We start from the raw sequence: 17492 nt of genomic DNA, 5'->3' as shown, positions 1-17492 counted from the left end.
TCTGCAATAAAAACTGAAGAACCACTGACACGTGCTACAACATGGATGAACCTCAAAAATACTCTGAAGGAAATCAGACCCAAACGACTGCATAGTGTGTGGTGGTATTTGTATGAAATGTTCAGAAAAGATGAGCAGCAGCCTAGGACTAGGGGTAGGAATGGGGGATTAACCATGGCCAGTTGTCAGTGATCTCACTAGGGTCATTAGGATGATGGACATATGCTAAAACTGGATAGTGATGATGGTGAACTCTTTGGCCAATTTACTAAAAGTTATTGTACTGTACATTTAGGTAAATTTTATGGTATGTGAATTATACCTCAAGAAACTGTTTAAACTTACGGACTCACATATATATCATATTATGCATGCTGAAGTATTTTAAAGCAAATTATACTCAGTATAACGCTGATCTTCAGTCATAAAGTATTATTACAAGTCCCACCCCTGGCCTGGAATCTGTATAGTGAGGTTTCACTTTGTAAAAAGACATATATATATATATATATATATATAATTAGGGTGATATTCTGGGTTCAATCCCTGAGCCAGGAAGAACCCCTGGAGAAGGGAAAGGCTATCGCTCCAGTATTCTTGCCAGGATAATTCCATGGACAGAGGAGACTGGCAGGCTATAGTCCATGGGGTCGAAAAGTCAGACACAACTGAGTGACTAACACCTTCCCTTTTTTTTTTCATTCTGCATCTGTCGTTTCTTTAAATAGTTGATTTCCTAGTATATTTTTAAATGACATGCAAAGAAATTTACTCACAGGCAGTTTGGCTGGAACATAGCTATGGAAAGGAAATAAGCCACAGAAAATCTCTCAAAGACTTTTGTATCAATTTTGACTGACTTGAGATAGAGAAAGCTTCATTCAGACCAGACTGAACAGAGGAGAGGGTAGGAAGAGGGGCCCTAAGAGAAACACATTTTCAGCTGGCCCATACCACACTTCCCTCTGAAAAACAACCACCATGGAAAAACTAAACCAAGAAGAGTGAACCCCAAGGTAAACTGGGTGATAATGATGTATCAGTGTATGTTCACTGATTGTAGCAAACTTGCCACTCTGGAGTATATATGGGGACAGGGCGTATATGTGAACTCGCTGCACCTTCTGCAAGATTCTGTGGTCAGTCTAGAACTGCTCGAAAAAGTTGTCTACTTTAAAACTCTCAAAATAAATAGAAAATTAAAAGATAAAAAAATTAAAAGTAAGAACTGTCCAATTTTAAGGCTAGTGATATCGTGAAGTCTTCTCTTTCTCTCCTGGAAAATCCCCCACCTCCCACCCTCCACCAGCCCTCATTTTCAGTCTGGGAATCTAGCAAACCATGGCTAAAAATTAAGCACCTTCGTCTCACAATTCACTTCATCAGCCTCCCGGAAAGGAAACTGTTCATTAAATGGAAAACAATTTGCATTTTCAGCACAAAGGACTCTCTGCCTTGTGGGCTTCCAGCCTCTCCTGAATTGTGCCATTTCTCTTACGAGCCATAGACTTTGTAAAGGTTCCGTGTGAAGTGGTCAGAGTCAGGAGGGGGGCATGGAAAACACTTGATTGTCTGGGCCAGCATTGTTCCCTTTGTCCATTTGAGCAGGGCTCAATGTTATTTCTAGAATGTCCAGGCTGACAGGCTCCATATATGGGTTTTACTGGCCCCTGCTTCAGGGAGTTAAGCCCCTGAAGCACTCACTTTCCCAGAATTCCCCGCTGGGCACTGTACTAAAGAAGAATGGCTGCTGCTGTGATGAATGGGCCGTTTTCCTTCTGCTGTGTGTTAGGGCCTGGTTCAAGGAAGGTGCTTGTCACCGCTAATCTGTAACAGGTGGTGGGAACACCAGGGAAGACAGGGCTTCTTCTGTGAGGCAGTAAACAGAAAAGCTTGAATTCAGGTGCCAAAGGAACAGAAATGGTGTGAAATACAGAGTGAAGCAGAGGCTTCAGAGGTGTGAAGAGCAGGCTCATTCTTGTCCTCCTTCCTCCATGCCATCCCTCTCCACAACTTTTTTCACCTGCTTCCAGTAATGGTTGACATTCCTTTAAAAGGAGACAAAGTCTCTCTTGCTTCTCCAGTTACAAATACAGACTAGGTTAGAATGCTTCCAGAAAGATGGAGTGAAAATACTTTTCCCTATCTCTACTATGAAATGCAACTAAAACAGGCAATGTGGACATAATACATAAAATAAATATAAGAAGACTCCAAAAGAGAGTGAGAAGAGTAGCTATGGGCCTTGAGACCTGAGGAAACCAGCCATGAGTTTCCTGGGTTTTATTTTTGCCTCATATATCCCAGACTTATTGCTGGATAAGCTGGATATTCAGAAACACCAACAGATATGGACATAAAAAGTCCCAACAAGAGTCTGCTGTCTCTAACAAAAAGACTAGAAAATGGGCATGCTAGCAAGGCTGAAAACTTTAGAAAATAACTGCTTTACTGCAGGCAAACAACTCAAATATATATATATATATATGCATATAAGCTTCTACTGCCACCCTCGCCTCCAAAGGTTGAGGGGGGAGCTGACACTTCCACCCTGGGAAGGCTGCCCTAACAAGGATTCCAACCCCTGCCATGTTGGCATCAGATAAGTCTGAGCAGGATGCCAGGACTTTCATCCCAGCCATCCTACCCCTCATGTCAGCTGAGACTTGAGCTTCCACTCCTACCTGATGGTGCCAGAGCACCCCCTCAGCTCTCTCCCCTCTTCCTTCCCCTGGAATGATGACAGAGGAAGCCTAGTGGATATTCAGGACTTATACCATCACTGCAGTAACAGTGAGACCACTGCCTCCAAGTACCACTTGTGGAGAGCAGTAAGGACGCACTCTCTCCCCCCAAAATCCAGAGTGGCCTTTGAGGAGCCAGAACTCCTACCCATATCCAGCAACTGCCAGTGGAGGCCAAGTGGAAAACCTGGGCTCCTATTTCACCTGATAGAAAAATGTCAGCACCCTCTCCTCCCCCTTCTGAAGCAATGGCCACTCACATCTAAATAGGAAAATTTAAATATGATCCAGAGTCTCACAACTTAAAACCAAAAATATCCAAGATTCAATTAAAAAAACTCAACATGCCAAGAACCAAGAAGATCTCAGTTTGAGTAAGATAAAAGCAATCAACAAATACCAACATTGAGATGACATAGATATTAGAATTATCTGGTTAGAATTTTTAAAAAGCTGCCATAAAAACACTGCAGAGAGCAATCACAAACCTAAGTAAAACAAAAGAAAAATAGAATGTTTCAGCAAATAAAGATAAAAAAAATCAAATGGAAATTTTAGAACTGAAAAGTACAGAAAGTGAAATTAAAAACTCAATCGATGGGCTCAATAGCAGAATGGAGAGACCAAGGAAAGAATCCATGAACTTAAAGATAAAACAATAGGAATTATCCAATCTAAACAGTGGAGAAGGAAATGGCAACCCACTCCAGTATTCTTGCCTGGAGAATCCCATGGACAGAGGAGCCTGGCGGGCTATAGTACATGGGGTCACAAGATTCAGACATGACTGAGCAACTAAACTGCAATCTAAAGAGAGAAAAAATACACTGAAAAAAATGCACAGCATCTCAGAGACCTACCAGGAAGGAGTATAAGAAAAATCTCACATTGTGTCACCAGAGTCCCAGAAGAAAAGAAGGCAGAAGGAATATTTGCAGAAAGTATAAATGAAAAATTCTCAAATCTGTGAAAATGTATAAACTTACAGATTCAAGAGGCTAAGTGAATCTCAAAGAAGATAAACTCAAATAAACCCGCACCAAGAAACATAACTAAACTCCTGAAAACTGAACACAAAGAAAAATGTGTTGAAGACAATGAAAGAGAAACAACACTTGACCTATGAGAAAAATTATTTGAATGACACGAAACTCACCAGAAACCATACAGGCCAGAAGGAAGAGGCACAACATTTTCCAAGTGCTGAAAGGAAAGGATTGTCAACTATAAATTCTATATTCAGCGAAATTATCCTTCTGGAATGAAGGGGAAATTGAGACATTCTCTGATGAAGAAAAACAATGAGAATGTGCCACCAGCAGAACTACTATAAAAGAATAGCTACAGGAACTTCTCTAAATAGATAGGAAATTAGAAAAGAAAAAATCTTGGAACATTAGGGAAGAATAAACAATAAAAAGAGTAAAAATATGGTAAATACCACACATTTTCTTTCTCAAAAAAAAAAGCAATATATGGGAGAGAAAAGGCAGCTTATACATTCAATAATAACAGTGGCTAAACTTGGAGAGCTTACTCTCTGCAAAGCATTTTGCCCACCTCATCCATTTAACTTTTACAAAAGCCCAGATGGAATTAGCATCTCCTCCAGTTTATTGATGTGGAAATTCTGCAGTAAGCATATTGGAGGCAGAGTTTGAACAGACAGTGATCTAATTAATTTTCAACCTCAAATTCTTAGCTATTACAATCCATAGTATTCCAGACTCTGAACTGCTTTCCTTGAAGCAGCATTTAGCAGGGAGACAAGAACAGGTTCTCTGGAAGAGAGAAAATCTTGCATGAAAGAAAGATCACAGAAAATTGTTTAATACAGCCTTAGAAAAGAATGAAAGGAAACAAAGAATAAGATTCTACAAGAGCAAGACAAGAATTAGTCTAGAACAGAAACAGAATTTGAAAGTTCTTAGGTGGTATCTTTTGTGCTAATAAAGACCTGGAAGCCCAGAAAGGATATATAATTTGTCCAAAATCTGCAGACCGTGTCTGAGTGAGGACTAGAGTACATAGCTCCTGACCCTTAGACCACTGCCTAGTCGCTAAGTCGTGTCTGACTTTTTGTGATCCCCATTGATCACAGTAGCCTGTCAGACTCCTCTACCCAAGGAATTTTCCAGGCAAGAATACTGGAGTGGGTTGCTATTTCCTACTCCAGACTATCTTCCCAGGGATCAAACCCACGTCTGCTGTGTCTCCTGAATTGGCAGGCAGATTCTTTACCACTGAACCACATGGAAGCCCAGTAATAGCTTACCAAACTACATATCCTGTAAACACATTTTTAGAAAAGCGTTACTACCTGCTATCTATCTGTCTACAGAGAAACAAAAAGCCTGGAAGAAAACACTCAAAGACATCATACACCAGTGACCCTCAACCCTATCAGATTCTCTTTATATTATTTTTTAATGTTCATTAATCTTCTTGAAATGAAAGTTTTATATATATATGCTACCTATACAAATGATTTTTAAATTAACATATGCCCTGGCTATGATGTAAAGGATAAACACAAGGAAAGTAGTTGATAATTTTTTATTGTTTTAAGTATAATAAATGCTTATGGTACAATTACCCTAGAAAATAACAGTGCCCCCATAAATTCCTAAAACAATTCCTAAGGAGAGATACTGCCACCTTTGAATATCATTGTATTTTTTTAAGGTAGCGAGGGGGTGAGATTGTAATTTTTAAATTTCCTTTTCAATAGAAAATAGTTTTCTTCGTAAAGGAATGTCTCTTGCTTTTCTAATCAGAAAAGTAGTGTTTGTGGTGACACATGACCATGGTATGTTTAATACAAGGAGAGGAGAAAGTCCCCAAGAACACAACCTACCTCGAATGAGTAAGCTTTCCCAATCCCATCTCCTGCTCCGGTGATCACTGAAAAAAGCAGAAATGGTTTTAAAGGATAGAATTAATTAATCTTTAAGATCTTCTTTCTTGCTGGCTACATTTGACTGCAGGCCTACTCTCTAAGATACAATATAATATTCCAAAGCAATGCCCTCCTACTCTCTAACCCAACTCTGCTCAACTGTGACCAACTTTGCTTAACTGGGAATGTTCCAGCCTTGACTTCCTTCACTAAACTTCAAAATGAAACTTTTTTTTGGATGGGGTTGGGGGAAGAGTTGGTGAGGCTATGGAAAACATGGTCCAAAATGAAACAAAGTGCCTTAGCCAAAGAACACTTTATTCAGACCCCATAAGGGTTTACAGTTCTAAGCCTTAGTTCATCAAGGACAAGCAGTGTACTCTATTCTCTCTCTACCCACACACCCAGTTGTCACTGTAAGGATGTTTCAAGGTTCCTAGTGAAAGTCAAGTTCTCCCCATTTCCTATCCTCACCCTCATAGGACAGCAGAAATCAAAACCCATGGAAGATAGAGAACTTTTAACAAGGAGGAAAATACAGAAATGCAAAAAGAGGATGGAGTGACATGAAGGAACCTAAAGAATTTGTGTTCACTAGATCAACTGATTAATAGATGACAGTGAGATGTGCTATCTAGTCCTTTTATAGTCCATAGCACATACATTAAAAATTTTTTTAATTGGTAGAATATTGCTTTACAGTGGTGTGTTGGTTTCTGCTATATAACAATGGAAATTGGTCATAATTATATATTCCCTGCCCCCATCCCACCCCTCTAGGTCATCACAGAGCACCAGGCTCGGCTCCCTGTGTTATATAGCAGCTCCCCACTAGCTATCTATTTTACACATAAGAGTGTATATATGTTAATTCTACTTTCTGCAACTCTTGCCACCCTCTCCTTCCTTCGCTGAGTCCACAAGTCCATTCTCTACATCAGCATCTCCATTCCTTCCCTGCAAATAGGTTCATCAGCACCATTTTTCTAAATACCATGCTATGCTATGCTATGCTAAGTCACTTCAGTCGTGTCCAACTCTGTGCGACCCCATAGACAGTAGCCTACGAGGCTCGCCCGTCCCTGGGATTCTCCAGGCAAGAACACTGGAGTGGGTTGCCATTTCCTTCTCCAATGCATGAAAGTGAAAAGTGAAAGTGAAGTCGCTCAGTCATGTCCGACTCTTAGCGACCCCATGGACTGCAGCCTACCAGGCTCCTCCATCCATGGGATTTTCCAGGCAAGAGTACTGGAGTGGGGTGCCATCACCTTCTCCGCTAGATACTATATATATATATATATATATATATATATATATATAAATATATGATACTTTTCTCTTTCTGACTTACTTCACTCAGTGTAACAGGCTCTAGGTTCATCTACCTCACTGCAACTGACTCAATTTTTTCCTTGTAGAACTGAGTACTTTTCCACTGTATAACAGCACATACATATTTAATGACTGAGCTCCAGAGTAAAACTCAATTGTGTGAATGTCATAGCTTCAAAATAAACTACAATTCAGTATATACCTATCTGCAATTTACCTTTGCAGCAAAATCGAAGGATATGCTTTCCAAAAGTGTGTATGAAAGCTGTGTGTGCATTTAGTTTACTTGAGAGGGAAAGCGGACCAAGCAAGCAGCACACTGGCAGAAGCACCCTCATTTTAATAATTACCAATTATTTTATGTGTTTATTTGGATACTTTTAAGTGACTCCATGCATATGACCTATTTCACTTGGTAGAGGTACTATGCTCAGGGTTCTGTTGTCTTCCGCTCCATCTTCCCCTTCCTTACAGGCGTCCTCCAAATCACCAAGTACCAGGCCTGAACTACATAGGCAAGATCCTGTCGCTAAGTGGCTGGCATCTACTGAGTGCTTACTTTCTGCCATGCACTTTATTTGGGGCGTTTGTTTGTCATTCACTTAGACCTAATTATTTACCAACTAAATTACACAGCAGCTTTACACAGCATGAGATGGACAGGAGACAGAAGAGAGGAGGCGGCTGGCATCTGAGGTTCCTGGCTGCCTCCCCTCCTGCTTCTGGGCGTTAGCGGTGAAGTTCTCAGTGCCGCCTCCGTCCCAGTTCCCGGACCGGGCCTGGGACACAGGTTAAATTAGGTCCAGGCTCTGTCACTCCACAGCCACCTGGGCTCCCACTAGCAGCTTCTTCACGGGAGTTGGGGGTGAGGGTGACAGATGAGGCTGTTTGAATTTAGGGAGAAGGTGGAACAGGCATCATAGGTCCAGTAAAGCTCTTCCTTGTCAGGCTTACAGAAACACAGAAAGCGCATGTGGCTGGGCAGCCCCACAGCCACCATTTCATCTAACATTCAAAACAAGCCTGTAATGCGGGGACCATCATTTCCCTTATAAATGAGGAAGCTAAGGGAAAGTTCTTAACCCAGTCAAGGCCGCAGTGCTAAAGATGATGGCAGCAGGATCTGAACCCAGGCTTTGATCTTGGTCCCAAAACTCTATAAAGGATACCAGTGACAAAATTGGGAAATCGGCCACATATAGCTGCATATGAATTTCTTTTGGAATGCTTGTTCTTAGAAGGGCCAAGTTCTAACCCCTCAGAGCATGGCATTTAAATCTGTGTGGAGCTGGGCTTAAAGGATCCAGAATACTCAAGTTCAGAATGCTCAGCAAGTACTTTGGGAACTTCCTACTGACCTGAGAGGAAGGAGTTCTCACACATACATATCCTCTCTCTCTCTCTCTCCAGATATAACAAGCAACAGTTAAAAACACATTTTTTTCATGCCAAACAATTTCCATATAATAATTTTTTAATTTCCAATGCTGAGGGTATAAGGTTGCCAGCTCTTGCAAATAAGGACACAGGATGCCCAGTTAAATTTTAATTTCAGGTAAACAGCAAATAATTTTTTAGTATAAGAATGTCCCATGTAATAACTAGAGTATCATGTATTAAAAATTATTTATTTATCACTAAATAAGAAATTCAAATATAACTTGAGAATCCTGTATTTTATCTGGCATTCCTATAAGGTTGTTTACAATCTCTCCTATTTAGCCTGGGATTGTATTCCTAAAGCCACTTAAAATCTTTTTTATTTTTTTTAAGTCACTGGATTTCTTACAACCCTATTGTAGCATAAAACCTGACAGGTGGGTTTTTGTTTTTGTTTTTTTCTTTTTCATAATGCAAGGTCTTGGCTTATGCTTTGATTGCCAGTTAGGTATCAGTTTCAAAGAGGCACCTACTTTAAAAACGGTGATTGCTAATATAAGTTATTTTAGCCACAGGATAAAGTAAAGAGCCAGATAATCTCCCCCAAACGAGGTCTCTTTTTTAAAAATTTTGTTATTCAGTTGCTAAATCGTGTCCAATTCCTTGCAACCCCACAAAACTGAAGCACATCAGGCTTCCTTGTTCTTCACTATCTCCCAGAGTTTGCTCAAACTCATGTCCATTGAGTCAGTGATGCTATCTCACCCTCTGCCACCCACTTCTCCTCTTGCCCTCAGTCTTTTCCAGCATCAGGGTCTTTTCTGATGAGTCAGCTTTTCGCATCAGGTGCCCAAAGTATTGGAGCTTCAGCATCAGTCCTTCCAATGAAAATTCAGGGTTGATTTCTTTAGGATTGACTGGTTTGATCTCCTTGCTGTCCAGGGGACTCTCAAGAGTCTTCTCCAGCACCACAATTCAAAAGTATCGATTCTTTGGCATTCAGCCTTCTTTATAGTCCAATTCTCACATCTGTACATGACTAGAAAAACCATAGCTTTGACTATACGGACCTTTGTAAAAAAAACCTGATGTCTCTGCTTTTTAATACGCTGTCTAGGTTTGTCATAGCTTTTCTTCCAAGGAGCAAGCATCTTTTAAAAATCTTGGTTGGTTTCAATAACTGACCATTTTGACCACTTGTTTTTTCTCTTCCCGTGCTTTAACTTCCCTCTCTTATGTTTTAAATTCACTATTAAAGAAAGAGTTCTTGAAACCCTAGGCCCCCAGTCCGGAATAAAATAAATGCAGAACCCCAGGCCCGTTCACTCTCTCCCTCTCTTTCTACACATGACCTTGTTGTGGCACCAGGTGCGCTGTATAATTTACAGGTCCTGTAGGTAATAAACCTTTATTTTTTCTTAAGTTTCCTGATGGTGCTGAAAGGCATTTTGCAATCATAGTAAGACCCACAAGGGCAGGCCAGGTCACAGCATTGGTTATTGATAGACTGACACCAACACATAATACCAACTTTGAAATGCAAACCTAGCACTTCATTCAAGGAGATGCTGAAACCATAGCCTCCTGTTCTTCACCTTAAACTCAGTATAGGGCTGAAATTCTGCATGACAGTTTCAGGAGCCAAATTCTATTGAGAGGCAGTGATTAATCAATCTACTTGGGACATAAACCAGACCCAGATTCTGAATATAACCATTTAAAAACATGTCTCCACAGAGATCTTTATTGCCTTGATTTTGCATTACCCTCACTTGGTGACAGGTCTCTGAGAAATTAGTATAATAAAATGGATTTAAATTATTATTGGATTTCAGAATTTTGAAGCTCTGTTTAAGGAAATGAAAGCACTCTGGGTTTTTGAAAATCTGGGGAAGATGATACATAATTTTCTGCCTCATCCATGATTTGTATCATCAGAAACTCCAAAAATAAGAAAACCCAACTAATGAGGATGAGAGGAAAAGCACACAGGAAAGAACTGAGTCACATTCTTCCTGAATGATTCTCCTGATGCCTCACATCACGTTTTTCAGTCAATTTCATTTGTACTTTCCAACCCCGCAAATTAACCCAAAGGAATTACATCTTTGCTCTCAAAAGGAAAAGATGCAATATATCATTGAGACCTAAGTAATAATAAAAACAACAAGAACAAAAGATGAAAAGCTTTCTTTACCTGCCCACTCTCCCATTGACTTCAAGAAAGACCTTGGCAAAACTTTCCAGAAGTGCAGGAAAATACATTTAGAGAATCTCACGCATTTCATCAGGTAGACCAGGCAAACCAGCAACCCTACAAAAATGAAGAACTGCTCCAGAGCCTCCTTCATGATGGCACCATGGCAGATGCTGTTTCAGACCTGGTCCAGTCCCTCACAGCCTTCGAAGTGAGCGTGGCTGCTCTGCAGGAGCATCGGTCCCCTTCTGGAGTCACTGGGAACATTTCAATGAGTCACTGTGTCAAGGCATTCAGATTAGAGTAACTTCTTTACACAATCCTCTGATTCACAAGCTTTAAAATAAAATATTCTTTCTAATATTTTTATAGCACAGTTGGGCTTTTGTGAGGCAGGGGAGTGTTGAAGAAGTCAAAGGTGAACATAAAGATAAAGACCGGACAAAGAAAAATGGCAGCCCAGCATTCCCTCCCTAAATCTGGAAGCTAAAAAAGATACTAAAAACTATGCAAAATTCTAGAAGTCATTCATTCACTTAGTCAACAACTATCTATTGACTGCCTACCAGGTGGCAATCACTGTTTGAAGCCTTGGGAATAGAGAATAGTAAACACGGGCAGTCACTGCCAGGGGGAGCTGAGATTCAGAGTCAATATGCAAATAAAAAGATAATGTCACATATCAGTGCCATAAAAAAGTGCTGTGGAGTGACAGGAAAAAATTCTGTGAAGAGGTGGTATTTTGAGCTGAAATTTGAGTGGAAAGGAGATAGCCCTACAAAGATAAGTTTCTTCCTCCAGGCTGAGGGAACAGCTAGTACAAGTGACCTGAAATGAGAAAGATGCATGTATTTGAGGAGTAAATAGCACTACACAGAGGATCTGGTGTGTACAGAACAAAAGAAAAGAATAAAGTAAGATGGAGGCATGCGGAGGAGCCAGATACTCCTGGTGAGGAGTTTGGACTTAAGTGAGAGGAAGCCACCAAAGACACTCAGATAATTGTTGTTTTCGTTGTTCAGTCACTCAGTCGTGTCCGACTCTGTGACTCCATGGACTGCAGCATGCCAGGCTTCCCTGTCCTTCACTATCTCCTGGAGTTTGCTCAGACTCATGTCCATTGAGTCAGTGATGCCATCCAACCATCTCGTTCTCTGTCATCCCCTTCTCCTCCTGCCCTGTCTTTCCCAGCATTAGAGACTTTTCCCATGAGTCAGCTCTTCTCATCAGGTGACCAAAGTATTGGAGCTTCAGCTTCAGCATCAGTCCTTCCAGTGAATATTCAGGGTTGATTTCCTTTAGAATCGACTGGTTTGATCTCCTTGCAGTCCAAGAGATTCTCAAGAGTCTTCTCCAACCCCACCATTCAAAAGCATCAGTTCTTTGGTTCTCAGCCTTCTTTATGGTCCAGCTCTCACATCCATACATGACTACTGAAAAAAACATAGCTTTGACAATATGGACCTTTGTTGGCAAAGTAATGTCTCTGCCTTTGTCATAGCTTTTCTTCCAAGACAATAGCATTACATAATCTGAGTCACTTGATGCTGAGAAAAGGTGACCTTTTGGAGGTAGAGATGGAGAATGATCACGACATAGAAACAGGGGAATGAAGAGACTCTGACATCATCCAAGAATAGTGTCCTCATGTTCAGCTCTTGGCCCTCTTCTCTTTGGTGTGCACACTTAGTCATTTGATGGCATTACCTAATCTCTTGACTTTAAGGACTCTGGGCACTGAGAACCCCTAAATGTATAACTTCAACGGTAACCAGGCTGCTCATCCATACTTGCATTTCCATTTGAATGCAAGTAACATTAACACCTCCATTTGAATGCTTAATAGTCATCTCAAGCTTAAGTCTAATAATGGCTTCTGATATTACCTTCAAATGTCAAAACTTATTTCCCTTGCCAATTTCCCTATACCAGAACATGGCAGCTCTTATGTTTCAGTTGTTCAGATTAAAAACCTTGGAGACAGGTTTGCCTGTATGTCAGGTGATGAGCAAAATCCTTTCAGTGAGGAGGAGACCCAGGAAGGAAAGTGAGAGGTACAAGTTACTGCCAAGTTCAGCCTGCATCGTTCTCTAAACCATGGCATGTATTTACCCTGGCACTTTCAACTAAGGTCCTTATCTGGAGCAGCTTCTCAGTTCCAATTGTCACTTGTTCATGAAGCTATGGGCTACCTGAAAAAAGTACAAGTAATATGGAGATTAAACTATAATTAGAGCAAATGAGATGGCCTTTGCCAACAGTGGCTCCCCATTTCTTCCCGTTTTCCGACTGCCCCTTATTTACTATGTCTTGTGTACCCAACTCTGTACTAAGCACATTACAAGGATTACCTGTCTTGGTTAATTATTACTCTTTCCACTGATGGTTAGTTGGCAGAAGCAGATAGTGTAGATCAACCATCTCAGCTCATCCACAAATGTTCCCAAAGGAGTGAGAGGCTGAGGTGTTTGATAAACATGAAGACAACAATTATTGTTTTTACTAAGGTCTGGGAAAAGCCAGGCCAATGTCCAGCAGTCTGTCCTGTGACTCTGGTTTAGTTTTATTCTGAGCATATTTTTTATTGGCTTATCTTATTTATTGCTTGTGGTTGGGTCTCCTGCCATGACAAGTAAATTCCTTTGGATTGGGACTTTGCTTTGTAGACAAAAGTACTCTGACCCACAGCTCCTTAATATAGCAAATGGAGACAAGTAGAAGAATATTCAAAAGAGCATTGTTTCAACAGGGAAAAGTGAGAACTATCCCAATGAGTTTATTCTCACAGTGGAATATTATACAGTAGTGCAAATGAATGAATGATAGCCAAACAGAACAATATGTGACATTCAGACACAATGTTGAGTCAAAAAAAGCAAATGCCAGAATATTACATTAAGTCTGATATTTTATAAACTCAAAAAAGCAATATAAAGAAATATATTGCTTATGTTAAAATGTGATAAAATTGTTGTTACAAACAATGGAATGATAAACACAAAATTCAATAAAGTGGTTTCATCTGGGGAGAAATGATATGATGGAGAGGTCCTATAGGCAGGTATAAGCTACTGCTATCATGTGATTCTTGAACTTAGTAGTATGCACATGAGTGTTTATACAATATAATACAATGTTTTATAACTTATATACATTTCACACATAATCTTTTGCTTGCAATAATTATATTATACTAAAATGTACAGTGAAAAACCTGAATATTCATGATGATTTCAAACATGAAAATTAAATAAAATATAATTATATGGTTAAAAAAAAAGCAAGTAGTCAAGGTTATATATTGTCACCCTGCTTATTTAACTTATATGCAGAGTACATCATGAGAAATGCTGGGCTGGAGGAAGCACAAGCTGGAATCAAGATTGCCAGGAGAAATATCAATAACCTCAGATATGCAGATGACACTACCCTTATGGCAGAAAGTGAGGAGGAACTAAAAAGCCTCTTGATGAAAGTGAAAGAGGAGAGTGAAAAAGTTGGCTTAAAGCTCAACATTCAGAAAACAAAGATCATGGCATCCAGTCCCGTCACTTCTGGCAAATAGATGGGGAAACAGTGGAAACAGTGGCTGACTTTATTTTTCTGGGCTCCAAAATCACTGCAGATGGTGATTGCAGTCATGAAATTAAAAGACACTTACTCCTTGGAAGGAAAATTATGACCAGCCTAGATAGCATATTAAAAAGCAGAGATATTACTTTGTCAACAAAGGTCCGTCTAGTCGGGTGATGGTTTTTCCAGTGGTCATGTATGGATGTGACAGTTGGATTATAAAGAAAGCTGAGTGCCAAAGAATTGATGCTTTTGAGCTGTGGTGTTGGAGAAGATTCTTTTTTTGTTTGTTTGTTTGTTTTTTTTTTTTTTTTATGCTTGCTCGGCCCTGGGCTGCCGCGCGACAGACCGCGTCCCGCCCGGCCCGCCAGCCCACTAGCAGTGCCTGGAGAAGATTCTTGAGAGTCCCTTGGACTGCAAGGAGATCCAACCAGTCTATCCTAAAGGAGATCACTCCTGGGTGCTCATTGGAAGGACTGACGTTGAAGCTGAAACTCCAATACTTTGGCCACCTGATGCAAAGAGCTGACTCATTTGAAAAGACCCTGATGCTGGGAAAGATTGAGGGCAGGAGGAGAAGGGGACGACAGAGGATAAGATGGTTGGATGGCATCGCCGACTCAGTGGACATGGGTTTGGGTGGATTCCGGGGGTTGGTGATGGACAGGGAGGCCTGGCGTGCTGCGGTTCATGGGGTCGCAAAGAGTCGGACACGTCTGAGCAACTGAACTGAACTGACTCAATAAATGTTGTTGTCAGTCACTCAGTTGTGTCTGACTCTTTTCGACCCCAAGGACCATAGTTCACAAGGCTCCTCTGTCCATGGGATTCTGCAGGCAAGAATACTGGAGTGGATTACCATTTTATTCTCCAGAGGATCTTCCCAACTCAGGGATCAAACCTGGGTCTCCTGCATTGCGGGCAGATTCTTTACCGTCTGAGCCACCAGGGAAGCCCACTCAATAAATATTCACTCTTTAAGGAAAAAGGAAAAATGAGCCTTTATTTTGTGTGGGTGCAATGAAGTTTGTCCTGTTAAAGAAGTCTTTGGTCGACAGGTGACAGACACTGGTACAGGTCGGGGGCAAGCTGCAGAGCCTCAGGGAGGAGGGCTGGATCTCGACTGGAAGCCTGTGGAGTTAAGTGACGAGGAAATGCAAAAGAATGAACAAGGCAAAGAAGGGAATGGATTCCTTCACAACTGACCCATTTATCAATATTTGTTTGGGGTTTACCTGTCCCAGAGGACACAATGGTTGGACTTAATGTGATAAGATGTGGAGGGGAGAGCCAAGGGGGTGGGAAACTGGAGAAATTCAGAGAAAGAAAGAGGCCTGAAGAAGGCTGTAAGATAATTGTAAGGGCGTGGCCTTCCGCCTGAAGCATCTGTGTAAGTAAGCTGTGGTATGCATTAGGGGAAAAAATTATAAGTTTCACACCAGAGAGACCTGAAGAGAATGTGACTTTGTTGCCAAGTTTTCAGTAAAAGAGAACAAAACTAATTTTTTCTAATGATGTGTGCCATCAAACGTCATCCAGAAATGGATAGCGGCTTTCACAAAGGTTTCTCTGATAGCTCAGTTGGTAAAGAATCCGTGTGCAATGCAGGAGACCCCAGTTTGATTCCAGGGTCGGGAAGATCTGCTGGAGAAGGGATAGGCTACCCATTCCAGTATCCTTGGGCTTCCCTGGTGGTTCAACTGGTAAAGAATCCACCTGCAATGTGGGAGACCTAGGTTCAATCCCTGGGTTGGGAAGACCTCTGGTGTAGAGAAAGGCTACCCACTCCAGTATTCTGGCCTGGAGAATTCCATGGACTCTATAGTCCATGGGGTCACAAAGAGTTGGACACAACTAAGATATGCAGATGACACCACCCTTATGGCAGAAAGAGAAGAGGAACTAAAAAGTCTCTTGATGAAAGTGAAAGTGCAGAGTGAAAAAGTTGGCTTAAAGCTCAACATTCAGAAAACGAAGATCATGGCATCCGGTCCCATCACTTCATGAGAAATAGATGGGGAAACAGGGGAAACAGTGTCAGACTTTATTTTTGGAGGCTCCAAAATCACAGCAGATGGTGACTGCAGCCATGAAATTAAAAGACGCTTACTCCTTGGAAGGAAAGTTATGATCAACCTAGATAGCATATTCACAAGCAGAGACATTACTTTGCCAACTAAGGTCTATCTAGTTAAGGCTATGGTTTTTCCAGTGGTCATGTATGGATATGAGAGTTGGATTGTGAAGAAGGCTGAGCGCCAAAGAATTGATGCTTTTGAACTGTGGTGTTGGAGAAGACTCTTGAGAGTCCCTTGGACTGCAAGGAGATCCAACCAGTCCATTCTGAAGATCAGCCCTGGGATTTCTTTGGAAGGAATGATGCTAAAGCTGAAACTCTAGTAGTTTGGCCACCTCATGCGAAGAGTTGACTCATTGGAAAAGACTCTGATGCTGGGAGGGATTGGGGGCAGGAGGAGAAGGGGACGACAGAGGATGAGATGGCTGGATGGCATCACTGACTCGATGGATGTGAGTCTGAGTGAACTCTGGGAGTTGGTGATGGACAGGGAGGCCTGGCGTGCTGCAATTCATGGGGTCGCAAAGTTTGGACATGACTGAGCGACTGAACTGAACTGAACTCAACTGAGCGACTTCCACTTTCAACCTTACCCCGCCCCCCGCACCCCCCCCCGCACCCTCCCCCCAGCCCCACACACACATACAGCTAGATGTTCCTTGACACACAAGTCTCTTTGGAAAGCAGCTTGCAAAATGGCACCTTGCTTCATCAGATCAAGCAAATGATGAGTCAGATGAAAGAGAGAAGCTACACTCTTTTACAACCTAATCTTGGAAAGAACCACCCATTACTTTTGCTGTATTCTATAATGAGAAATTAGTGCACATTCTAGGTCCAGCCCATATTCAAAGGGAGGAGATTATACAAGGAAGTGAATATGAGGAGGCAGGCATTGTGATCCGTTTCAGAAGCTACCCACAACATGTATTTACTATACGATGCCATTTCAGTTCAGTTCCGTTCAGTCGGTCAGTTGTGTTTGACTCTTTGCGACCCCATGGACCACAGCACACCAAACTTCCCTGTCCATCACCAACTCCCAGAGTTTACACAAACTCATGTCCATTGAGTCAGTGATGCCATCCAACCATCTCATCCTCTGTTGTCTCCTTCTCCTCCTGCCCTCAATCTTTCCCAGCATCAGGGTCTTTTCAAAGGAGTCAGCTCCTTGCATCAGTAGCCAAAGTATTGTAGTTTCAGCTTCAACATCAATCTTCCCAATGAACACTCAGGACTGATCACCTTTAGGATGGACTGGTTGGACCTCCTTGCAGTCCAAAGGACTCT

General features: G+C 41.4%; 1 protein-coding gene across 1 annotated transcript in view; it reads right to left on the bottom strand.

The window, feature by feature from the left end:
* Positions 1-16778, bottom strand: part of HSD17B3 (hydroxysteroid 17-beta dehydrogenase 3) — a 59547-nt gene extending 42769 nt beyond the window's left edge. Inside the window, exons 1-2 of the mRNA XM_005895846.2 lie at positions 10553-16778; positions 5602-5648 (exon numbers count right to left, since the gene is read on the bottom strand). Coding sequence (XP_005895908.2) covers positions 5602-5648; positions 10553-10706 — 201 coding nt within the window. The 5' untranslated portion in view covers positions 10707-16778. The remainder of the gene's footprint in view (positions 1-5601; positions 5649-10552) is intronic.
* Positions 16779-17492: the final 714 nt, after the last annotated feature.

The sequence above is a fragment of the Bos mutus genome, chromosome 8 (genome assembly GCF_027580195.1).
Source record: "Bos mutus isolate GX-2022 chromosome 8, NWIPB_WYAK_1.1, whole genome shotgun sequence".
In the NCBI taxonomy this organism is placed as follows: Eukaryota; Metazoa; Chordata; class Mammalia; order Artiodactyla; family Bovidae; genus Bos; species Bos mutus.
The sequence above is the reverse complement of the archived record's forward strand: the minus strand, read 5'-3'. Positions and strand labels throughout refer to the sequence as shown.